General features: G+C 47.2%; 1 protein-coding gene across 9 annotated transcripts in view; it reads left to right on the forward strand.

The window, feature by feature from the left end:
- LOC132391014 (arf-GAP with Rho-GAP domain, ANK repeat and PH domain-containing protein 1-like) overlaps window positions 1-26,071 on the forward strand; it is a 284,897-nt gene that overhangs the window by 176,415 nt on the left and 82,411 nt on the right. For all 9 annotated transcript variants that reach the window (XM_059963618.1, XM_059963617.1, XM_059963620.1 and 6 more), the window contains 2 exons: window positions 628-710; window positions 2,037-2,240. In XM_059963618.1, the coding sequence (XP_059819601.1) occupies window positions 628-710; window positions 2,037-2,240 (287 nt within the window). The remainder of the gene's footprint in view (window positions 1-627; window positions 711-2,036; window positions 2,241-26,071) is intronic.

The raw sequence follows: 26,071 nt of genomic DNA on the forward strand, positions 1-26,071 counted from the left end.
CACCATAAGTCAATGGAGCAGAATTAGGCCATTCAGCCCATCAAGCCTGGTCTGCCATTCCATCACAGCTGATTTATTTTCCCTCTCCACCCCATTCTCCGGCCTTTTCCCCTTAACCTTTGACACCCTTACTCATTAAGAACCTATCAAACTCTCCTTTAAATCTACTCAATGACTTGCCTCCACAACTGTCTGTGGCAATGAATCCCACAAATTCACCACCAGCTGGCTGAAGAAACTTATGTTCTAAACGGATGTCCTTCAGTCCTGAGGTTGTGCCCTCTGGTCCTAAACACACCTCCTATACGAACCACCTTCTCCACGTCCACTCTATTAAGGCCTTTCAATTTGGATGAGATAGCACTTCATTCTTTAAAAACTCTAATGAGCCCAGGCTGAGAGCCAGCGAGCACTCCTCGTACGTTAATTCTTTGATTCCTGGAATCATTCTTGCGCGCCTCCTATGGACCCTCCGCAAAGGCAGCACGTCCTTTTTAGATATGGGGATAGATACCGCGCGGAATACTTGAAATGTGGTGTGACCGATGCCTGATTAAAATCTGAAGATAAAGTACACAGAAGTGCCTTTGCAAGTTTGACGGTGCTTTTGGCTGGTTGGTTTGACAGGAGAGAGACAGCGCTGAGGAAAGCCCGAGTAACTTCTTCAGTGACGAGGACAATGCAGATGACTACGAAATGATGATCAATTTGTGAGTACAATATGGGATTCTCTTCAGCTAAACGGGCTTCCTGGGGTATATCTGCTAATTGGAAGGCATTCTGGTTGGGTCGATCTGCTGTTTTTCCACAGAAACGCTACACATACCTGTTCACCTCCTCTCTTGCCTCCGTCCAGGGCCACATACAGTCCTTTCAGGTGAAACTCATTCGTGAAACTGTTGGGCTCGTCTGTTGTATCTGATGATCCTGATACTGCCTCCTCAACATTGTGAGACCCGTCAGTAAACTGGGGACTGCTTTGTCGAGCACCTCCACTCCATCCACCAAAAGTGGAATTTCCCAGTGGGCAGCCATTTTAATTCCCATCCCCGTTCCTGTTCTGATCATGTCAGTCGATGACCTCCTCTTCCTCCTCTGGGTGGAAATGGGGAACGTCTTATTCTGTCTAGGTAGCCTCCAACCTGATGGCTTGAACATTGATGTCTCCTTCCGGTAATTTTTTTCCCCATCCCTTTTCCCTCTTCTTCTATTCCCACTATGGCCTCTTAACCTTTCCTCTCACCTGCTTATCTCTTCCCCCTGGTGCTCCTCCTCTTTCTGTTTCTCCCACGGACCACTCTCCTCTCCTATCTCCAACCTTTTATCTTTCCCAGCCTCCTGGCTTCACCTCTCACCTTGGTAGTCTTCCGTTCTCTCACCCCACCTCTTTATTCTGGCTTCTTCCCCCTTCCTTTCCAGTCCTGATGAAGGGTCTTGGCCTAAGACGACGCACACAGAGAAAAGCACAGGCAGATGCAGACAGACAGAGACACACGTGCAGACAAGGACAGAGAGAGAGAGCGAGACATTCGGGACATTTAAGAGACTCTTAGCCAATTGGATGAAAGAAAAGTGGAGGGTTATGCGGGCAGGAAGGGCCCCTTATCCATTAAAAGATATGCTAGTATTGGGAGAAGGTCCAGAAGAGGTTCACAAGAATGATTCCAGGAACAAAAGAGTTAATATATGAGGAGTGTTTGAATTTCTTTCAACAGTAGACTCTGGAATTCATTGCCACGGATTGCTGTGGGTAAATCATTGGGTAAATTTAAAGCAGAGGTTGAAAGGTTCCTGATTAGTCAGGGTGCCAAAGGTTATGGGGAGAAGGCAAGAGAATGGGTTTGAGGGGGATAATAAGTCAGCTGTGGTGGAATGGCGGTGCAGACTCGATGGGCTGAATGGCCTGATCTGTCCCTATGTCTTATGGAGAGGTTAGATTGATCTTGGTGCAGGTTAAAAGGTCGGCATAGCATTGTGGGCTGAAGGGTTTGTACTCTGCTATAATTTTATATTTTTTCTGTTCCCATCTCTCTCAGGCCTCACCTGTGCTCCAGTTCTGACAACCTTGGACTGGCCAAGCTGCAGAAAGATGAGGCAGCGGACGAGGAGGAGAGCAGTCCCTCCAAGAGGCCGGCTGCAGTCCCGATCTCCTCGACCCCTCCCTCCAGCCGCACCATGGACACAAGTCAGCTCTGCCCTCTCATCAAAGCCGGGTGGCTGGACAAGAATCCACCGCAGGGGTAAGTTGCCAGCCGAGTGTGCTGGAGAGCGAATGGAAGGCGTTCACCAGGATGGTGCCTCGAATACAAAAGCAAGGATGTAATGCTAAGGCTTTAAGTCATTGGTTAGACCAGATTTGGGCCCTTTATCAAAGGAAAGATGTGCTGGTATTGGACAGGGTCCAGGGGAAGTTCACAAGAATGGTTCTGGGAATGAAAGGGATAACATGAGGAACGTTTGATGGCCCTGCTGTACGTGCTGGAGTTCTGAAGAATGAGCGGTTTCTTATTGCAACCTGTTGAAAATTGAAAGGTCTGGATAAAGTAGATGTGAAGAGGGTGTTTCCTTTCGTGGGTGGATCTAGGACCAGAGGTCACAGCCTCAGAATAGAGGGATGACTATTTAGAACAGAGATGAGGAGGGATTTCTTTAGCCAGAGGGTGGTGAATCTGTGGAATTTATTGCCACAGGATGCTGTGCAGGCCAAGTCATTGGGTATATTTAAGGTGGGGATTAATATGTTCTTGATTATCAGAGTATCAAATGTGACAAGAGGAAGGCAGGAAATTGGGGTTGAGAGGAATAGATTGTCAGCCATGATGGAATGGCGGAGCAGACTTGATGGGTCGAGTGGACTAATTCTGCTCTTATGTCTTATGGAATGTGGGGAGAGTGATGTTGGATCAATGTGGATGGGTCATTCGATGCTCGGCGTTTCATTTGGGCCTCTCTCCAGGATATGGCGCCAATGTGGGTCTGTGGTCCTGTTTAGACTAGATTGGAAGAAGATGGCAGACGTCCTCCCATGGATGGTTGTGGTGGTCCCACAGTTGAACCCTGATGCTTTTGTGATCCAAATGTTCTTCGAAAGTGAAGAATGAGTAAAACTTTCTGCTTCTGGCTTTTTAATTTAATGTTACAAGAGCTGAAAGCAAGCAAGAAAGAACAAAGGAAAAAAAACAGTCGTGGTCGTCTGATTCTCAGAGAAGTGGTGACAAAATTCCAGTGATAACAACTAACCCATGAAACGGCAGGATTCATGCAGTGTGACACCTGCTACTGAAAACTAAGAAGCTTCTAGAAAAATACAGAAGGAATTGTATCATAATTATTGGAAAATTCACTGAACAATTAAATGTAAATGGTGGTTATCCCTCACTTATCACCAACCGGTTCCTGACTCGCCTCTCCCCTTACTCCCAATCATCTTCCCCCTCCACTCTCATCCTGATGTATGGTCCCAATCAGAAACGTCCACACTTCACTTTCCCCCAACAAAAGCTTCTTGAGCTGCTGAGCTTCCCAGCAGTTGTTCATTGTCTAACTGTAACCGGTTTGCAGAGACGTACGGGTTGGGCTCGGTGAGTACCGGTTTGCAGAGACGTACGGGTTAGGCTCGGTGAGTCCCGGTTTGCAGAGACGTACGGGTTAGGCTCGGAGATTACCGGTTTGCAGAGACGTACGGGTTAGGCTCGGAGATTACCGGTTTGCAGAGACGTACGGGTTGGGTTCGGTGAGTGCTGGTTTGCAGAGACGTACGGGTTAGGCTCGGAGATTACTGGTTTGCAAGACGTACGGGTTAGGCTCGGAGATTACCGGTTTGCAGAGACGTACGGGTTAGGCTCGGAGATTACTGGTTTGTAGAGACGTACGGGTTGGGCTCGGTGAGTACCGGTTTGTAGAGACGTACGGGTTGGGCTCGGTGAGTACCGGTTTGCAGAGACGTACGGGTTGGGCTCGGTGAGTACCGGTTTGCAGAGACGTACGGGTTGGGCTCGGTGAGTACCGGTTTGTAGAGACGTACGGGTTGGGCTCGGTGAGTACCGGTTTGCAGAGACGTACGGGTTGGGCTCGGTGAGTACCGGTTTGCAGAGACGTACGGGTTGGGCTCGGTGAGTACCGGTTTGCAGAGACGTACGGGTTGGGCTCGGTGAGTACCGGTTTGCAGAGACGTACGGGTTGGGCTCGGTGAGTACCGGTTTGCAGAGACGTACGGGTTGGGCTCGGTGAGTACCGGTTTGCAGAGACGTACGGGTTGGGCTCGGTGAGTACCGGTTTGCAGAGACGTACGGGTTGGGCTCGGTGAGTACCGGTTTGCAGAGACGTACGGGTTGGGCTCGGTGAGTACCGGTTTGCAGAGACGTACGGGTTGGGCTCGGTGAGTACCGGTTTGCAGAGACGTACGGGTTGGGCTCGTTGATCATGTTACGTTGCCAATGGAAGCGTGGCTACACTTACCCAGCGCAATCTTTGGACTGTGTTGGTCATTGACACAACCCGTATGTTTTGTGGTGGTGTTTGTCACAGTGACAGGAGACCCTGTGAGGGGGAGGTTTTAAAGTGGAAATGCCATTGCACTGGGACAGTTCCACTGTCTTGGCCTCGGAAGTCCAGATCCAGTAGTCATTATAACTGGGGTATTGGTCGCAGTAGATGACCATGACGTGTTCTGTGCCTGGTCATGCCCTTCACTCTCCACAGAGCGTTGTAGACCCATCTTCCTGCCCGTTAGATCTCACTGTAGATCTTATCTGCACAGTCCACAGCTGACTTTGCATGCTAGGACAGGGATGTCCCTATCTCACTGGGGTAGGAGGCCCGTGGCGACTCTCATCTGGTTAACCTGCCTATGGAAACGGTGTGCCAGGGTGTGGCTGCTGTTGCGTGCAAACAGTGACTTGGAGCCACAAGTGAGAACTGAGTGACTAGTGGGGACCAAAGATGAGTGAGCTGCCCCAGAATGGACATGACAAGCCCCTTCACCAGAGTGGCAACCCTTTCCTGGACATCTCATATACCCCACATGTTTATAGGTGACTTATTAAAACACAGGCAAGTATAAAGTTAAACTGCAAGGAAAGTAACAATTCTACACCCCATTCCAGCATTGCTCACCATAGGAAACCTTTCATTTGAATATCCTGTCTCCTCCCACTTGCTGACACAAGAACATGGGGAATTCGGAGCCTGGCCGTCGGTCAAGATGACTATGGCTGATCAATGCCGACCTCAATCTTTCTTCTATGCCAGAACCTGCAATTCAAAGTTCAAAGCAAATTTATTATCAAGGTACACATGTGTCACCACATACAAACCGTGAGATTCATTTTCTTGTGGGCATACTCAATAATAACCATAACAGAATCAATGAAAGATCATTTGTCTTTTGTTCAACCAGTATGCAAAAAGCAACAAACTGTGCAATTACCAAATAAACAAATAATAATAATAATGAATAAATAAGCAATAGATATCGAGAACATGAGATGAAGAGTCCTTAAAAGTGAGTCCATAAGTTTTGGGAACATTACAATGATGAGACAAGTGAAGTTAGCCCCTTTGGTTTAGGAGCCTGATGGTTGAGGGTAATAACTGTTCCTGAACCTGGAGGTGTGAGTCCTGAGGCTCGTGTACCACCTTCCTGATGGCAGCAGTGAGAAGAGAGCATGGCCTGGGTGGTGGGGGTTGGGAAGCGGTTCCTGATGATTGATGATGCTCTCCTGTGACAGTGCTTCGTGTAGATGTACTCAAATATTTATCAATCTTCACCTTCACTAAATCTAATACCCAGCCTTTACCACCCTTGGGCTTAGGGGCAAAGGAACCCAGAGATTCACCACCACCTGACAGAAGAAATTAGACATACGACAGTATAGTATGTTATAGGCCCTTCAGCCCACAATGTTGTACTGACCCCTTAACCTGCTCAAAGATCAATCTAACCCTTCCCTCCCACATTGCCATCCATTTTTCCAACATCCATGTGCCCATCTAAGAGTCTCTGAAATGTCCCGAACGTATCTGTCCCTACCTCCCCAGGCAGTGTTCTGTACACGTGTGTGTGTGTGTGTGTCTTTAAAAAAAAAACCCACCTCTGATACCTCTACATTCTATATCTATCTCGATACTTTGCTCCAATCACCTTAAAATTATGCCCCCTTTCATAAGCCTCTTCCACCCTAGGAAGAAATTCACTGTCCACTCTCTCTAATATTCCTCTTATTTTCATTTCTCTTTCAAGTTGCCTCTCATCCTCCTTTGCTTCAAAGAGGAAAGCCCTAGCTTGCTCAACCTAGCCTTATAAAATATGCTCTCTAATTCAGGCAGTATCCTGGTTAATCTCCACATCCTTCCTATAACGAGGCAACCAGAACGGAACACCATATACAAGAGTGGTCTAACTGGAGTTTAGAGTTGTAACGCAACACGAGTGAATCTGCAGATGCTGGAAATAAATAAAAACACAAAATGCTGGCAGAACTCAGCAGACCAGACAGCATCTATGGGAGGAGGTAGTGACGATGATGAAGGGTTTCGGCCAGATGCTGTCTGGCCTGCTGAGTTCTGCCAGCATTTTGCATTTTTATTTAGAGTTGTAATGTTATCTCGTGGCTCTTGAACTCAATCCCCCAACCAAAATTTCTCCACATCTAACTCCTTGCGCCCCTTCAGGAATCCATTCTTTCTTTGTGGTGATGTGAGTGCAAACAGTCCACAACTCTCCTTTCATGTTTGGTATCAGGTTAAGATTCACTGGGGCTGTCAGCAGACAGAAATCTGAATGTCAATCTACCCATTGTGGTGAGATGTGTTTGATGATTAGGCTGGGTGGAGTTCAGTTGTGTTTGGTGCTTCAGTGTGTCTCAGTTGTCTGTGGAGTGTCTCCTGTAATTTGTGGTGGCATTAGGGAGATTCCAGAGGAGGTTTCAGAGAATGAAAGTTAACATATGAGGAGCAACACACACAAAATCCTGGAGGAACTTAGCCGGCCAGGCAGCATCTATGGAAAAGAATCCTGGCGAATAAAAGATGACCTGATTTCCAAAAGGCATAAAGTTAAAGATGACACACTTCTTTAATATTTTAAACAAGATTACATTTTTACAGTTTCAAAATAACAAAAAAGGAAAAGGGCCCAAAACAAAAGTTTGGGCACCCTGCATGATCAGTACTTAGTAACACCCCCTTTGGCAAGTATCGCAGCTTGTAAACGCTTTCTGTAGCCAGCTAAGAGTCTTTCAATTCTCGTTTGGAGGATTTTTGCCCATTCTTCCTTGCAAAAGGCTTCTAGTTCTGTGAGATTCTTGTGCCATCTTGCATGCACTGCTCTTTTGAGGTCTATCCACAGATTTTCGATGATGTTTAGGTTGGGAACTGTGAGGGCCATGGCAAAACCTTCAGCTTGCGCCTCTTGAGGTAGTCCATTGTGGATTTTGAGGTGTGTTTAGGATCATTATCCTGTTGTAGAAGCCATCTTCTTTTCATCTTCAGCTTTTTTTACAGACTGTGTGATGTTTGCTTTCAGAATTTGCTGGTATTTAATTGAATTCATTCTTCCCTCTACCAGTGAAATGTTCCCCGTGCCACTGGCTGCAACACAAGCCCAAAGCATGATCGATCCACCCCCGTGCTTAACATTTGGAGAGGTGTTCTTTTCATGAAACTCTGCACCCTTTTTTCTCCAAACATATCTTCGCTCATTATGGCCAAAACATTCTATTTTAACTTCATCAGTCCACAGGACTTGTTTCCAAGTTGCATCAGGCTTGTTTAGATGTTCCTTTGCAAACTTCTGATCCTGAAGTTTGTGGTGAGGACACAGGAAAGGTTTTCTTCTGATGACTCTTCCATGAAGGTCATATTTGTGCAGGTGTCGCTGCACAAAATGCAGTGGATGTAGCTTATCTGGACTTTTAAAAAGCCTTTGATAAGGTTGCACATAGGAGATTAGTGGGCAAAATTAGATCACATGGTATTGGGGGAAGGGTACTGACATGGATAGAAAATTGGTTGGCAGACAGGAACCAACGAGTAGGGATTAGCGGGTTCCTTTCAGAATGGCAGGCAGTGACTAGTGGGGTACCGCAACATAAGGCTCAGTGCTGGGACCCCAGCTATTTACAATATACATTAATGATTTAGATGAAGGGATTAAAAGTAACATTAGCAAATTTGCAAATGACACAAAGCTGGGTGGCAGTGTGAAATGTGAGGAGGATGTTGTGAGAATGCAGGGTGGGTGACAGGTTGGGTGAGTGGGCAGATGCATGGCAGATGCAGTTTAATGTGGATAAATGTGAGGTTATCCGCTTTGGTGGCAAGAACAGGAAGGCAGATTACTATCTGAATGGTGTCAAGTTAGGAAAAGGGGAAGTATAATGAGATCTAGTTGTCCTTGTTCATCAGTCACTGAAAGTGAGCATGCAGGTACAGCAGGCAGTGAAGAAAGCTGATGGCATGTTGGCCTTCATAACAGAGGGAGTTGAGTATAGGAGCAAAGAGGTCCTTCTGCAGTTGTACAGGGCCCTGGTGAGACCCCACCTAGAGTATTGTGTGCAGTTTTGGTCTCCAAATTTGAGGAAGGACATTCTTGCTATTGAGGGAGTGCAGTGTAGGTTCACGAGGTTAATTCCCAGAATGGTGGGACTGTCATATGTTGAAAGATTGGAGCGACTGGGCTTGTATACACTGGAATTTAGTAGGATGAGAGGGGATCTGATTGAAACATTTAAGATTATTAAGGGATTGGACACGCTGAAGGCAGGAAAAATGTTCCCGATGTTGAGGGAGTCCAGAACCAGAGGCCACAGCTTAAAAATAAGGGGTAGGCTATTTAGAACAGAGTTGAGGAAAAACTTTTTCACCCAGAGAGTTGTGGATCTATGGAATGCTTTGCCTCAGTGGAGGCCAATTCTCTGGATGCTTTCAAGAAAGAGTTAGATAGAGCTCTTAAAGGTAGCGGAGTCAAGGGATATGGGGAGAAGGCAGGAACGGGGTACTGATTGTGGATGATCAGCCATGATCACAGTGAATGGCGGTGCTGGCTCTAAGGGCCAAATGGCCTACACCTGCACTTATTGTCTATTGCACAGTAGAACAGTGCACCACCACTCCAGAGTCTGCTAAATGTTCCCGAAGGTCTCTTGCAGTCCAACAGGGGTTTTGATTTGCCTTTCTAGCAATCCTACGAGCAGTTCTCGCGGAAAGTTTTCTTGGTCTTCCAGATCTCAACCTGACCTCCACCGTTCCTGTTAACTGCCATTTCTTAATTACATTACGAACTGGGGAAACGGCTTCCTGAAAACACTTTGCTATCTTCTTATAGCCTCCTCCTGCTTTGTGGGCATCGTTTATTTTAATTTTCAGAGCGCTAGGCAGCTGCTTAGAGGAGCCCATGGCTGCTGATTGTTGGGAAAAGGTTTGAGGAGTCCAGGTATTTATAAAGCTCTGAAATTTGCGTCACCTGGCTTTTCCTAACAATGACTGTGAACAAGCCATAGCCCTAACAAGCTAATTAAGGTCTGGGACCTTGGTAAAAGTTATGTGAGAGCTCAAATCTCTTGGGGTGCGCAAACTTTTGCATGGTTCTCCTTTCCTTATTTTCACTCTAAAATTGTACAAACAAAAATAATACACTAATCTTGTTTAAAATGTTGAAAAGAATATTTCATCTTTAACTCTAATACTTCTGTTCATCTTCTACTCACTTAACTATTCACAGTAACAGTAATTTTGACCAGGGGTGCCTAACTTTTGCATGCCACAGTGTTCTGCCTAGTCATATTGGCCTGCACCTGGACCATAGACCTCCATTCCCTTCCCATCAATGTACCTACCCAAACTTCTCTTAAATGTTGCAGTCAAACCCACACGCACCACTTCCACTGGTAGCTTGTTCCACACTCTCATCACCCTCTGAGTGAAGAAATCCCTCTCGATTTCCCTTTAAATATTTCACCTTCTACCCTTGACCCATGACCTCTACTTCTGGCCTGCCTGCATTCATACTCTCTACACCTCTCATAATTTTGTATGCTTCTATCAAATCTCCAGGGAATAAAGTCCAAACCTATTCAACCTTCCCCTATAAGTATTGTGTGAGCTTTTGCTCTTTATTCCACCCCAGTTAACTTGTTATTCTGGTGCACTACACTAAACCACAAACACATAAAGTGATGTTCGTGGTTGTAATGTAACTCGTTAGCCGTCTTCTACTGCTTGAGAGGAGGCTTGTTCATTGGAGCCAAGAGAAGTGAGAGGAGATAAATATAGAGACGAAGTTGTGGGAGTGGACGTTGCATTAGTGATCAGTTAGATATGTCACAGATGCAGTGTAAAACATGTTGCAGCTTTATAAACCTTTAGTTGGGCTGCATCTGGAGTATTGCAGATAGTTCTGCTCACCCTGTTGCAGGAAGGATTTGCAGAGGGTGCAGAAGAGGTTCACCAGGATGCTGCCTGGATTAGACAGCGTGTGCTAAAGCGAGAGGTTGGGCAGACTTGGGTTGTTCTCTCTGTAGACTGAAGGAAGATCTGATAGAGGTTTATAAGATTGAGAGGCGCAGATAGATAATCAGAATAAGGTTTATTATCGCTGATATTTATTCAGTTCACTTTATTAGGTATACCTCGTTAATGCGAATATCTAATCGACCAATCATGTGGCAGCAACTCAATGCATAAAAGCATGCAGACATGGTCAAGAGGTTCAGTTTTTCAGACCAAACATGAGAATGGGGAAGAAATGTGATCCAGGTGACTTTGACTGTGGAGTGATTGTTGGTGCCAGACAGGGAGGTTTGAATATCTCAGAAACTGCTGATCTCCTGGGATTTTCATGCACGACAGTCTCTAGAGCAGAGACTCCCATCCAAGGGCCAGTGGACCCCTTGGTTAATGGTAAGGCTCTGTGGCATTAAAAACAAGGTTGGGAACCCTGCTCAAGCAAGTCACTTTTTATTGTCATTTCAACCATAACTGCTGGTACAGTGCACAGTAAAAATGAGACAATGTTCTTTCAGGACCATGGTGTTACATGAAACACTACAAAAACTACACTGGACTACAGACCTACCCAGGACTGCGTAAAGCACACAGAACAGTGCAAGCATTGCAATATATAATAAAAAATAGGCACAGCAGAGGTCAGTAGGCTGGTAGTCCGATGGCTTGGGGGGAAATCTGTTACATAAATAAACAGCTGAATGGCGGTGCCTGAGATTCCGTCTGTTTCTGTACTCCCGCCGAGTATTTCTTTGCCACAGATGTAGTCCAATTTAATGTCCATTGCAGAGCAGAATGGACGGGAGAGCCGGCCGGCTAGGGCTTGCTTTTTTCCTGGCGTGGACTCCTGCCCGCTCGCCTCGTTTCCACTTCCTCACACACCGCTTACGCTGACCCCACCTCCGGCCACTGGCATCAGGTGACTCCGAGGACTGCAGGCCCGACTCCCTCAGCAAGCGGACATCGGAGAGCAGAATGGACGGGAGAGCCGGCCGGCTAGGGCTTGCTTTTTTCCTGGCACGGACTCCTGCCAGCTCGCCTCGCTTCCGCTTCCTCGCACACCGCTTTCAACGTCCCTAACTCCGGCCACCAACATCAGGCAACTCCAAGGACTGCAGGCCCAATTCCCTCAGCAAGCCGAGATCGCGCAATCTAACCAGCGGATCTTCATGAAGGTTTGTTTTTGGGCGATCTCTGTATTGTAGCAGTAACTGGCGATGGTAGATAGTCACTCTGTTATCCATTGCCCTAAACCCTAATTGTGCCTTAAAAAACTAAATTAAAGTAGCACCAGATCCATTCTCTAGAGTTTACAGAGAATGGTGTGAAAACAATAAACATCCAGTGAGTGGCAGTTCTGTGGGCAATAATGTCTCGTTAATGTGAGAGCTCAGAGGAGAATGGCCAGACTGCTTCAAGCTGACAGGAAGGCGACAGTAACTCAAATAATCACCTTACAACATTGGTGTGCACAAGAGTATTTCTGAACACACAACAATGAATCTTGAGGTGTGTGGGCTACAGCAGCAGAAGACCATGAACGTACACTCAGTGGCCAGTTTATTAAGTGCTGTATTCTAATCACAAGCAGGAAAGAATCTGCAGACGCTGGAAATCCAAGCAACACACACAAAATGCTGGAGAAACTCCTCAAGCTAGGCAGCTTCTATGGGAAAGAGTAAACAGGCGGCATTTCGTGCCGAAACCCATCATCGGGACTGGAGAAAAAGGATGAGGAATCAGTAAGAAGATGGGGGGAGGGGAGGAAGAAACACAAGGTGAGACCAGGAGGGGAGAAGAGTGAAGTGAAGAGCTGGGAAGTTGATTGGTGAAAGAGACAAAGGGCTGGAGGAGGGGGAATTGTAGAAAGGACAGAAGCCAGGGAAGAAAAGGAAGGGAGAGGAGCACCAGAGGGAGGTAATGGGCAGGTAAGGAGATGAAGTGAGAGAGGGAAAAGGGAATGGAGAATGATGGGTGGGGGACATTATCGGAAGTTCAAGAAGTTGAAGTTCATGCCATCAGGTTGGAGGCTATCCAGACTGAATATGAGGTGTTGCTGCTCCAACCTGAGTGTGGCCTCATCACAACTGAGGAGGCCGTGGGCTGACATATTGGAATAGGAAGTACAATTGAGGTCGTGGAAGATCCTGCTTCTTTTGGCAGATGGAGCTTAGGGGCTCGGTGAAGTGGTCTCCCAGTCTATATCAGGACAGGAGGCCACATCAGGAACACTGGATAGGGTAGATGACCCCAGCAAACTCACAGGTGAAGTGTGGCCTCACCTGGAAGGAGGGTTTGGGGCCCTGAATGGTGGTGAGGGAGGAGGCGTAGGGGCAGGTGTGGCGCTTGTTCCGCTTGCAAGGGAGTTGCGTTGCAATAGGTTTCTTCTTGTCCTTCCCTACCATCCCATCATCCTCCACATCCAGCACTTCTGCCATGCCCAACGGGTTCCCCCCACCAATCACATCTTTCCCTCCCGTTCCCATTTTCTGCTTTCCGAAGGGATTGCTCCCTATGCGACTACCTTGTCTGTTCGTCCCTCCCCACTGATCTCCCTCCTGGCACTAACCCTTGCAAGCAGAACAAGTACTACAGCTGCCCCTACACCTCCTCCCTCACTACCATCCAGGGCCCCAAACAGTCCTTACGGGTGAGTGACACTCCAGCTGTGAGTCTGTTGGGGCCATCTAGTGTATCAGGTGCTCCTGGTATGGCTCCTGTATATCGTTGATATCTGATTGAGAGACTGTTTCACTGAACTATTCTCCATCTACCAGAAAAAGTGGGATCTCCCGCCGGCCATTTTAATTCCACTTCCCGTTCCCATTCTGACATGTCAGTCCACGGCCTCCTCCACTGTCGTGATGAGGCCACACTCAGTCTGGAGGAGCAACACCTTGTATTCTGTTTGGGTAGCCTCCAACCTGACGGCATGAACATTGATTTCTTGAACTTCCGATAATGGCCCCCCACCCCGTCCTCACCATTCCCCATCCCCATCTCTCAGTCTCACCTTATCTCCTTACCTGCCCATCACCTCTCTCTGGTGCTCCTCCCCCTTTTTTCTTCCATGGCCTTCTGTCCTCCCCTATCAGATTCTCCCTTCTCCAAACCTTTATCTCTTTCACCAATCAACTTCCCAGCTCTTTACCTAACCTCTCTCCCACCCCCCCTCCGGTTTCATCTATCGCTTTGTATTTCTTCTCCCCTCTGCCCAACCTTCTAACACTGATTCCTCAGTCTTTCCCCAGTTCTGATGAAGGGTCTCGGCCCAAATCATCGACTGTTTACTCTTTTCCATCTTGTTCGGCTGTCCATCAATTTTCGATGATGACTGAGGCCTGGGCAGGGTTGTATGGAAGACCGGCAGTTGCCCAAGCTGCAAGTCTCCCCTCTCTATGCCACCAATGTTGTCCAAGGGAAGGGCATTAGGACCCATACAGCTTGGCACCGGTGTCATTGCAGAGCGATGTGTGGTTAAGGACACAACTCGCTGCCTCAGCTAAGGCTTGAACTAGCGACCTTCAGATCACTAGACCGACAACTTGGCCACACGCCACACTAATTTTTTTTACTCTTTTCCATAGATGCAGCCTGACCTACTGAGTTCCTGCAGCACTGTGTGTTTTTAAGTACGATGTGTAGTATCATTAGATACAAGAGGTACCTAATAATGTGGCCACTGAGTTCATGTCTTGAAGTTTGCCAGGGACGGTGGTGGAGGCAGACACGATAGGAGTGTTTAAGGGTTGTGGGCCAAATGCTTCCAAGCGTGATTAGTGTAGGTGGCATGGACCAAGTTGTATAAGACATCGGTGAAGGCTAATTTGGAGTATTGAGTACAGTTTTGGTTATCTACCTACAGGAATGATGTAAATAAGGTTGGGAAAAGTGCAGGGAAAATTTACAAGGATGTTGCTGGAACCTGAGGACCTGAGTTATTGGGAAATGTTGGATCTTTATTCCCTGGAGCATGGGAGAATGAGGGGAGATTTGATCGAGGCATACAAAATTATGAGGGGTATAGATAGGGTTATTGCAAGCAAACTTTTTCCACTGATGTTGAGTTGGACTGTAACCAGAGGTCATGGGTTAGGGGTGAAAGGTGAAATGTTTGAGAGGAATTTCTTCACTCGGAGGATGGTGAGAGTGTGGATTCAGTAGAAGCGGTGGATGTGGGGTCGATTTCATCGTTTAAGAGGTTTGGACGGGTTGGGGGGGTGTATGGAGGACTATGGTGCTGGTTCAGGACAATGGAAGTTGGCAGTTTAAATGGCCCAGGAGGGACTAGATGGGCTGAAGGGCCTGTTTCTGTGCTGATTGTGAATCTAAATCTGCCAGAAATGTTGCTCAAATTTCTGATGTCTCCTCTTCACCAATGCTGATCCCATCTGGTTATAGATAACGATGAGCTGTATTTGTCACATGCACATTGACGCACACGGTGAAATGTGTTCCTTATATTGAGGATGTGCTCACAGTGTTGCCACACTTCCGATGCCAACATCGCATACCCACAACTTGCTGACCCTGACTGGTGCGTCTTTGGAATGTGGGAGGAAACCAGAGCACCCGGAGGAAACCACGTGGACGTGGTGGAAGCGTGCAGACTCCTTACATACAGCAGTGGGAAGTGAACCCCAGTCTTGCAGCCGGCACTGTGAAGCCTTGTGCTCTCCGTTGAGCGAGCGTGACACCGCTGCCTTCTTCTGCTGAAAATCCTTGGAGGGGCCTGCCGTAAATCCTCCCACTTTCAAGTCACTTTGCTGCCTGCGTCCCTGGGTCATTTTTTTTTCTTTCACATTCCCATCAGCCCCACCTTTCACAATCCACTTCCCGCTCGAGTAGGCGGAGAGCATTTTTAGATTCCTGTTTATTCTGTTTTGCCAGTTTCTTCGGATGCTCCGGTTATCCTGTTTTGGTTTTGTGTTTGCCTTTCCACTGTGAAAATCTGGACATCAGCCCGTCCTTCACTAGCACCAACAGCCATTTGCTGGGCCTTTCTGCCCTCTTTCATTCTCAATCTCTGCTGTCATTATGGGAGCTGCGGTTTTAAGTCCCTGTTAGGGAGAGTACCACTCAGTTGTAGACCGAGTAAAAAGGGAAGGAAGTTGTGAAACAGACTTGAAGTGGATTTCCTGTGCACTTGGGTTTTCAGTTTATTATTTTCCCCTTAACTTGCATAAAGTAGTTGGAATTGTGAAGTCAGCATCTGGCTCACAGAAGCCTAATCCCGACACAAACTTCTGGTCCTCCGGCCTTATGAGTGGAGGGGGAACTGAGAACTGGAAGTCAGTGTAAAACAAAAAAAGGTAACTGGTTTTATTATCGTCACTTGGGTGCTGAACTGTGTCGGGTTTGCCCGTACTCCCTGCTGCCACTGGGGTGGGAGAGTTAACTGCCCGCTGTGCGTGGGTGAAGAATGTGGGAGGGGGAAAGATTGGTGGGGAGTGAGATAGTTCTGTCAGCTGGTAAACTGGCTTATTATTGTCATGTGGACTGAGGTACAGTGAGAATGTACCTCAGGTGCATTGCATTGCAGGATTAGAATCAGGTTTATTATCACTGCATGCCGTGATATTTCTTGTTTTATGGCCGCAGTGCAGTGCAATACATTTTTAAAAAACTCATAAAATATACAAGTAGATTCTGGTTAATCGGGACACTTGGGGACCAGTAAATTTAAGCCCAATTAAACGACTTCCCCAATTAGCCCAAGTTTTATGGAAGTGGTTTTAAATAGACAAACTGTTGTTTAACTGAGTAGCAAATAATGTATTTAAATGAAATGTGGAAGAAATTAGAACTCTATCAATAGTACCACAGTACTATAAGACGGTGTATTAGTTCCTGATGGTTATTAACAGATGAATGGTTAGAAGTGTCTGGCTTTTAATTCGGTCCAGTTGTGTAATTTTTATCAGGTTGGCAATGATCTGAAAGTCAAAGTGAAAAGCAAAACTGATCAAAAATCACTGCTTTTTGAATCAGTGTCTGTCGACAAAAGTGGAAAACATAACGCAAGCCCACGTATCTGACACTGTTTAAGAACTGCTCACTCTGCACATGGTGTAGTGTCGAATGGCCACACCACTGATTCTGGTTAGTGCTGCCTCTTGTCCCAATTGAAGTGCCATGGTGCCTCAAATAAGTGAAGGGAATTCCAGCTATTTTCCAACAATTAGTTTTTGTTCTTTCAGAGTTGTCCTTACATAAGTGGCTGTCCTAGTTAACCAATGGCCCAGTTAACTGGAATCCACTGTACTATAAATTATAATGAGATATATAAACAGCATTTTAAAAAAAGAAGGCAAAGTAGTGAGGAAGTTTTCATGGACCATTCAGAAATCTGATGGCAGAGGAGAAGAAACCCTTTCCGTCATGTTGAGTGTGTGTCTTCGGGCTCCGGTACCACCCCCTTGATGGGAGCAATGAGAAGAGGGCATGTGCTGGTGATGGGGGCACTTAATGCCCTCTCAAGTCCTCGCCTTTGGAAGATGTCCTTGATGCTGGGAAATTCATGCCCATGATGGAACTGGAGTTGCAACTTCCTGAAGATTTCTGGGATGCAGTGCCGTGGCCCCTCCAGAACAGATGGTGAGCCATAGGGTCGTACAGCATAAAAACAGGCCCTTTGGCCCAACCCATCCATGCTGACCCCTGGTGCCAAACAAACTAGTCCCATTTCCCCCACGCTTGGAGCATACCACTGTATGCCAGGTATTCCCAACCTGGGGCCCACTGTTAGTGGTAGGGGACCATGGCATAAAAAAAGGTTAGGAATCCGTGCTTTAAATCTTTCCTATCCATATTCTTACCCAGGTGTCTTTTAAATGTTGTTATTGTTCCTGTGTCAACCACTTCCTCTTCTGTCAGCTTGTTCCATGTACATCCCACCCTCTGAGTGAAGAAGTTTCTTCCCAGTTCCCTTTTAAATCTTGCCCCTCTCACCCTTTAACCTAGGACATCTAGTGTTTGGTTCCTCTCTGCTTAGGGAGGAAAGACTGCGCACTTGAAATCGTTTAATGTCATTTCCAGTACACAAGTGTAAAGGGGAACAAAATAATTCTTACTCCAGATCCGATACAGCACAAAAAAACCACAATAAAATAAAGAATGCAATAATAATAAAAACACAATAAATACAGAAGGATTGGTTGTCTGTCATAAAGTGATGCTTGACACAGCAGTGTCCACACATAAGGTGACTGATGGGAAATGATAAAGTAATGGTGATTGGGATTGTGGAGGGGTGGGTCAGTGGGTGGTTGGGGGTGTGGAGGGGTGGGTCAGTGGGTGGAGGTGTTGATCAGCCTCACTGCTTGAGGAAAGTGACTGCTTTTGAGTCTGGTGGTCCTGGTGTGGATGCTACATAGCCTCCCCCGATGGGAGAGGGACAGACAGTCTGTGAGCAGGGTGGGTGGGATCCTTCATGATGGTACTGGCCCTTTTCAGGCACCCTTCTGTATACGTGTCCTTGATGGTGGGTAGGCTGGTGCCGATGATGCATTGGACAGTTTTGACTGCCTGTTGTCGAGTTTTCCTGTCTGCCGCAGTGCAGTTTCTGTACCGTGTAGTGATTCAGTTTGTTAGAATGCTCCCGGGAAGGACACAAGTATAAATGTGCTTCTGTAGATTGATGTGAGTGCAGATGTGCGAAGTCCAGCTCTCTTCAGCCTCCACAGAACGTAAAGGCATAGGTGAACTGTTCTGGGACAATGAGAGATTATGTGGGATGTGTACTCCTATTCATACCATCTCTGCCCCTCGCGATTTTGTACACCTTGGTCAGATTGTCCTTCAAGTATCCAACCTTCCAAATCTGTTCCCTGTTCCTACAAACAGGAAAGGACTAACAGAGAACAGAGGGATCTGTGAGTACAGATCCATAATCCCTTGAAAGTGGCATCACGGGTAGGCGGGGTCATGAAAAGGTCTTTTGGGAAATTGGCCTTCGTAAGTCAGGAGATGAGATGTAATATTGAAGTATTATATGACATTAGTGAGGCCTAATCTGGAGTATTCTGTGCAGTTTTTAGGTTGTGTGCAGATTTCAGGTTTGTTAACTTGCATCAATCATGCTTTGTTGAATGGCAGATCAGGCTTCAAAGGGCCGAACGGCCTACTAATTGACATGTTTGAATGTAACTGAGTTAATTTTATTTGGAGATCCAGTGCTGACTATGTCCTTCTGGCTCTTCAAGCTGTGCTGTTTTGTAACCCCAGACAACTCCGATTTAACCCTAGCCTAATCGCAAGACAGTTTACAATGACTAGCTAACCTACTAACCTGGACACCTTTGGGCTTTGGGAGGAAGCGAGAGCACCTGGAGGAAACCCACACGTTCCACAGGGGGAACATACAGACTCCTTACAGAGGACCATAATATATAGGAACAGAATTAGGCCATTCAGCCCATCGAGTCTGCTCTGCCATTCCATCATGACTGATCCTGGAAACCACTCAACCCCATACACCTGTCTTGTTGCCATATCCTTGGATGCTCTGATTGATTATGAAATGATCAACTTCTGCCTTAAATATTTGCACGGACTTGGTCTCCACTGCAATCTGTGGCAGAGCATTCCACAGACTTACTACTTGCTGGCTTAAAAAAATTCTTCTCCTTCGTTCTAAAGGGTCCCCACTCAATTTTGTGGCCATGCCCTCTGGTTCTTAACATCCCCATTAGGAAAGATCCTCTCCACGTCCACCCTATCCAGTCCTTTCAACATTCAGTAGGTTTCAATGAGATCCCCTAGTAGTCTTCTAAATTCCAGTGAGTACATGCCTAAAGCTGCCAAACGCTCCTCATATGTTAACCCCTTCATTCCTGAAATCATTCTCTGGATTCTCTCCTTTCTGAGATATTGGGCCCAAAACTGTTAACAATACTCCAAGTGCAGCCTGACTAGTGTCTTATAAAAGCTCAGCATTATCTCCTTGCTTTTTTATTCTATTCCCCTTGAAATAAATGCCAACATTGCATTTTCCTTCTTTACCACAAACTCAACCTGTGAATGAACCTTCTGTGAGTCGTGCACAAGGACTGCTAAGTCCCTCCACACCTCTGATGTTTGAACTGTCTCCCCATTTAGATGATAGTCCACACAATTTTTCCTTTTACCAAAATGCACTATCATACATTTCCCAACATTATATTCCGGCTGCAACTTTTTTTGCCCATTCTTCCAACTTGTCGAAGTCCTGCTGCAATTGCCAAACTTTGCCACAAAGCTATCAATTCTATTATCTAAATCACTGACAATCAATGTGAAAAGTAGCGGTCCCAATTCTGACCCCTGAGAAATGCCACTGGTCACTGGCAGCCAAGCAGAAAAGGCCCCTTTTATTACCACTCGCTGCCCCTGTCAATCATTCCTCAGTCCGTGCCAGTATCTTTCCTGTAATGCCACGGGATTTTATCTTGTTAAACAGCCTTGTGTGTGACACCTTATCAAACGCCTTCTGAAAATCCAAGTAAATGACATCCACTGCCTCTCCTCTGACCAGCAAAGGATTGCATTCCAATCTCTGACACGCCGAGCTGTAATGGCATCGCGCTAACAGTCCGCTATTGTGGAGCGGTTGTCATCCGCACAGGCACAGCGCGTCAGATAACCTGAATTCACAAGAAAACAAACATAGATGAAAAATTTATACGCATTCTTAAAAAGAAAGACCTTAACGAGAAGTGCGTTTTCGTGCAGTGATGAAAGTGGTCACAGTGTTGCTGTACTGAGGTAGCCACTAGGGTCGTGCCAGTTGGTTCAAGAGCCGAAAGGTTGAAGGGAAGTAGCCGCTCTCAAACTTAGTGGTGTGGCTGTGGGGCTTCAGGGTTCTGCACCTCCCGCCCAATGGGAGCTGAGAGAAGGTGCCATGGTCCAGGTGGTGGGAATCTTTAATGATGGACCCTGCCGTCTTGAGGCAGCACCTGCTCTGGATACCAGTGATGGTGGGGAGATGCGCCTGTGGTGTATCGGGCTGAGTCCACTACTCTCTCAGCACGGCGGTACAGCAGTTAGCTTCACAGAGCCATTGTATGATTGTTCTTGCTGCTGCCTGGGAGGAGTTTGCACGTTCTCCCTGTGACTGCGTGGGTTCCTCTGGGTGCCCTCACAAAGGTGTCTGTCCAGGGTTCGTGAATTGTTTGCAGACTGTGTTGGTGCTGCACAGTTGTGGGCTGCCCCCAGCAGAACCTCAGGCTCTGCTGGATTTTATGCAATCGACGTATCTCACTATGTCTTGATGTACATAAGATAGAGGAGCAGGATTAGGCCATTCGGCCCATCGAGTCTGCTGTGCCATTTAATCACAGCTGATCTATTTACCCACTCTGCCCTGATGTGAAAAATAAAGCTAATTTTTAATCTTAATTCTGCACATTCAGATTGCTCCAGCAGACCATGATGTAACCACTCAGGATACTTTCAACAGTAAGTCCGTAGAAGCTGGTTAGAGAGCTTGGTGACTTAATGAACCTCCTTAATATAAAGACACTGGCGTGCCTTCCTTGTGATTACCTCTCTGTGCTGGTAGTAAGGAAGGACTGAGGATGGGATGCAGTGCACAGAATCTGATGCAAAGGTATAAAGACTGTAGAGTGTAGACCAGTACAGCCTTTCAACCCGCAATGCTGTGACGAATCAATTAAATCCGTAATCAAATGGCCAACTAAACTATCCCTCCTCCTACACAACGTCCATATCCTTCCATTTTCCTCACATTCATGCATCTCTCTTAAAAGTCCCTCATGAATCTGCCTCTACCTCTGTCCCAGGCAGTGTATTCCAGGCACCCATCACTCTCTGCTTTTTAAAAAGAAACCTAGCTCCTCACATCTCCCTCTGAAATTACCCCGTCTCACCTTAAATGCCTGTCCTCTAGTGTTAGATATTTCAACCCTTGGAAACAGATGCTCTCTGTCTCCTCTATCTGTGCTTCTCAAATCCTTCCTGTAATGGGGTGACCAGAACGGTTTGCAATGCTCCAGATGAGCTTTGCAAAGCTGCAAGATAACTTCCTGACTTCTGAACTCAGTGGCTCGAGTGATAAAGACAGGCATGCCATGTGCCGCCTTCCCCATGTCAAAGTGTGCAGCCACTTTCAGGGAGCAGTGAACTCGGACCCCAAGATCCCTCTGTTCATCACCACCATTAAGGTCTTGCCCTTGACGGTGTACTGTCTCTTTCCACATGACCCACCAAGGAGCAATATTTCGCATTTGGCCAGATTAAACTCCATCTGCCATTTCACTGCCCATACCTGCAACTGATCTGTAACACGCTGTGTACATTGCCAGTCTTCTACGCTGTCTGGGTGGGGAGGATGAAGATTCTGCCCCAGAGACTTGTGCGGTAGGCGTCCTCATCAGAAACCCCCGTTCGCAAATAATGGCCCACACCTCCTGCCAGTCGCAGGTAGTAAGCAGCCGAGCTCAAAGTGTGTGGCTCGTAGTCAGGGAGGAGGAGTCCCCTCCGAACATCGGCATCTGAATTCCGGAACCTTCTTTCTCTTCCAGGTTGTTGCGCTTGAATTACTTTTCATCTGGGAGCATCCTCAGGTCTGATGGGCGGTGGTGATGGGTGACTGTTGGAGTGCTTGGGTGTCTTGAAATTGTTTTTGAATAGAGTGTTTTTCCCACTGTGGTATTGTCTGTGGTTACTGGGTGTAGTTGGGACCCTCCCCTGTGTTGTGTTGACGTCGGTGTTAGCTCTGGCATAGTATCATGTGCCAGTGGTGATGGAGTAGATCTGCATGTTTTCCAGTGCGTTAGAGTAGAACTTTACTTCACTGGGCTTTGAGGGGGGGGGGCGTCAAAGGCCATTCAGCCCACTGACCCCTCCTTTCAGCAGGAGCTGCTCGTACCTTTCCCCACCATTCAATGAGGCCCTCCATCAGTTGGGGTGACCACGGGTCTTGTGTCCTAGCTGTCTCTGTGATACGTAAGCCAGGGTGGTACGATGTGGAGAGCAAGCTGTTGCCCACGCAGCAGGCTCCCCATCTCCATGCAGCTGATGAATCCAAAGGAATGGCAGAGACAGATACAGTTTAGCACCAGCACCTTTGCACGAGTTGCCAGTCAGCGTTGAACTCGATGTAGGACTGCCTCAGGGACTCCGGCTCACTCCCGAAGCCTTCCCCGTGAGTGGGTATAGCCGCAAGGCAGCGGAGGTTTGAGATCCGAGTCTTTCTTCTAGATGAGCTGCCAACCACGGCTGATGAGTCTGCCCAAAGCGACTGGTTTTAAGGTGCTGTTAACCTGCCTTTGCCCCTTCTGCTGTCAGTAGAAAAGGTTCCACCAGGCTTAGTAATTAAAACCACAGGTGAAGGCCAGAAGCTGGAATTGGTCATCTGAAGCTATTTGAGACTCACACCAGCAGGAGCATTTAATAGGTAGTGGGAGTTTATCCCCATTACCTCCCTGCTGGCAATGACACTGTGAAGGAGCCTTTTCAATCTCCATTCAATGTGGTGTCAGCAGGCTCGGCTCAGATTTACTATCACCGACCTGTCTGGTGTGAGACCTTGTGGCGGCAGTGCTGTGCAAATATGTAAAGTTACTATAAAAACTGTGGAAATAAATTGTGTCCGAAAAAAGGTAGTGTTCAGAAACCTGATGACAGAGAGGAAGGAGCGGTTCCTGAAGTGCAGGTGGGGAGAAGGGAAAAGGGAAGGAGTACAAGCAGTCGGGGGAGGGTGGGTAGGAGCAACATCCCCTATTCTGTCTGGACCACGTCCAATCTTGACAGCGTGAACATCGATTTCTCGAACTTCTAGTAAGTTCTCCCTCCTGCCCTCTTATTCCTATCCCTCCCCCCATCTTCCCTCTTCCTTCTTCATGTCTGGGAAGGGTCTCGGAGAGAAGCTATTTCTGAGTAGGAAGGGGAAGAAGCTGTTCCTGAGTCATTGAGTGTGGGTCTTCAGGCTTCTGTATCTCCTCTTTGGTAGTAATGAGAAGAGAGCGTGTCCTGTCCTGGGTGTTGAGAGCCATTAATAATGGGTGTCGTCAGAGGATGTAGATCAGTGTGGCATGGGACCAGGCCCTTTGGCCCACAATGTTGGGTCAGACCAATTCAATTTGTAATCAACTGCCCAACTAAATTGCTACCACAAACAAGAGAAAATCTGCAGATGCTGGAAATCCAAGCAACACACACAAGATGCTGGAGGAACTCAGCAGGGGCCTTCTTTCTCCCGCTGTCTGGTGTTGTGCTCTCTCGCGATGCTTCAGTTGGCGAAATCGTTGAGGAACCATGTTACCTGCAGGGCCGCTCTCTGAAGGTACACGTCTTTCAGGCTGTCCCTGGAGATAGTGGAAAGCCAGGTTGCACAGCAGTCTGAAAACCCACTGCTTGTGAAGAACCGTGTCGATCATGGACTCCGACAGAACCCAACCCACCTGGAAAAGAATAGAAAGACACAGAGCAGAATAAGCTGTTTTGTGGACAAACTGGAAGAAGTCACCTGGGTCAGAAAAACCGCTGGCATCATCTTGCCTCATTCCCGAGAAAACGACTCGTTTGTTCAGCAGCAGGTGTGAGCTGCCTCTTGAAAATGTTCCTGAGCTCAATTGCTCCTCTGTTCCAATTCCCCACTGCCGTCAATTCGCTGGACTTCCAAAGCACTAACTCCGTCCTCCTCAAACAACCCCAGTGATCCAATGTCTGCAACCCTCTGGGGCAGAAATTCCGGAAACTCGCGTCCCATATCAGAAGTTCCTACGCACTCCAGTTTAGCGTGACCGTCTCCTTGCTTGGTCACCATGGATACCATGGTAGTGTAACGGTTAGCGCAACGCTGTTGCAGCTCATGGTGTCAGATCTTGGAGTTCAATCTCGACGCCTTCTTTAAAGAGTTTCCGTACATCCTCCTCGTGGGATGGGTGTTTTTCTCCGGGTGACCACTTTGCTCCCTCAATCCAAAGATGTATGGAATTGGTTGATTGGTCACTGTCAATTGTCCTGTGATTATGTTAGGGTTAAATCGGGGTTGTCGGGATTGCTGGGATGATGTTGGAAAGGTCATAAGGGCCTCCAGTGCACTGTATGACTAAAATAAAAAAAATACAATAAAGTAATCAATCAACCAGCACAGTCCAAGGACATGGTGGGGGCAGCCCACAAGAGTTGCCACACTTCCCATGCTGAAATAGAATGCCCACAGTTCACTAACCCTGATGGAATATGTCCATGGAGGGTGGGAGGAAACCAACGCGGCCACAGGGAGAACACACAAACTCTTAATGCTGGGGTTAGACCGCAAGTGTTGCCACATATTCCAGTGCCAACGTAGCGAGCCCCCAGTGTTCAGAACAGCAACAGAAGACACGAGCCAAGAAAGTGGACCAGATTTGGATTTCATTCCCCAGAGTGTAGGAGAATGAGGGGAGATTGATGGGGTTATACAAAATTATGAGGGCATGGATAGGGTAATTGCAAGCAAGCTTTTTCCACTGGTGTTGGGTGAGACTAAAACTAGAAGTCATGGGTTAAGGGTTGAGAGGTGAAATGTTTAAGGAGAACGTGAGGGGAAACTTCTTGACTCAAAGTGGTGAGGGTGTGGAATGAACTGCCGGTGGACGTGGGTTCGATTTCAATACTTAAGTGAAATTTGGATGGGTACGTGAATGGGAGGACTATGGTCCAGTTCTAAGTCGATGGGACTAGTCAGATATGTGGTTTGGTGCAGACTAGATGGGTTGAATGGCCTGTTTATGTGCAGTAGTATACTATGACTCCAACACCATGAAATCAGTGTTCTTGCTGTCTACCTGGAAGCTACTCAGACAGAAAACGAGATGTTGCTCCTCCATTCTGAGTTGGAGAGTTTCAACCTGAGGGAAAATGGGGGGAGTGGGGGGATCCAATACAGTACAGAGTTAAGTGGGGGGAGTGGGGGAATCCAGTACATAACAGAGTGGAGTGGGGGGAGTGGGGAATCCAGTACAATACAGAGTGGAGTGGGGGAATCCAGTAAAATACAAAGTGAAGTGGGGGGAGTGGGGGGATCCAGTACAATACAGAGTGAAGTGGGGGGAGTGGGGGAATCCAGTACAATACAGAGTGAAGTGGGGTGAGTAGGGGAATCCAGTATTTATTGTGTGGCTCTTTCGTTTCTCAACAGTGTGAGAAGACGTTATCCATTCTGATTTTGTTATCTTAACAGTAAAGTTAACAAGGTGCCCAGTTTGGGGCTTCTGATATTGGTGTGGGGTTGACCTATAGGCTGAGATTGTCTCTGTTTTAGACTTTGGGTAGGGTATATATGTATGGTGGTGGGAGGGGGTTGCGATGGGGAGGGGCTGTGAGTTTTTTGGGGGAGAAGGTTAGGAGGTGGCTTTGCATGAGGCAGAGGAAAGAGTAAGCACAAGAAATTCTGCAAATGCTGAAAATCTTGAACAACACACACAAAATGCTGGAGGAACTCAGCAGGTCAGGCGGCATCTAAGGAGGAGAATAAGCAGTCAACGTTGTGGGTAGAAAGCCTTCATCTGGACTGGAAAGGAAGGGGGCAGAAGCCAGAAGAAGGAGGTGGGGGAAGGAGAAATTGCCATGGACTTGCATG

The sequence above is a fragment of the Hypanus sabinus genome, chromosome 3 (assembly GCF_030144855.1).
Source record: "Hypanus sabinus isolate sHypSab1 chromosome 3, sHypSab1.hap1, whole genome shotgun sequence".
Lineage (NCBI taxonomy): Eukaryota > Metazoa > Chordata > Chondrichthyes > Myliobatiformes > Dasyatidae > Hypanus > Hypanus sabinus.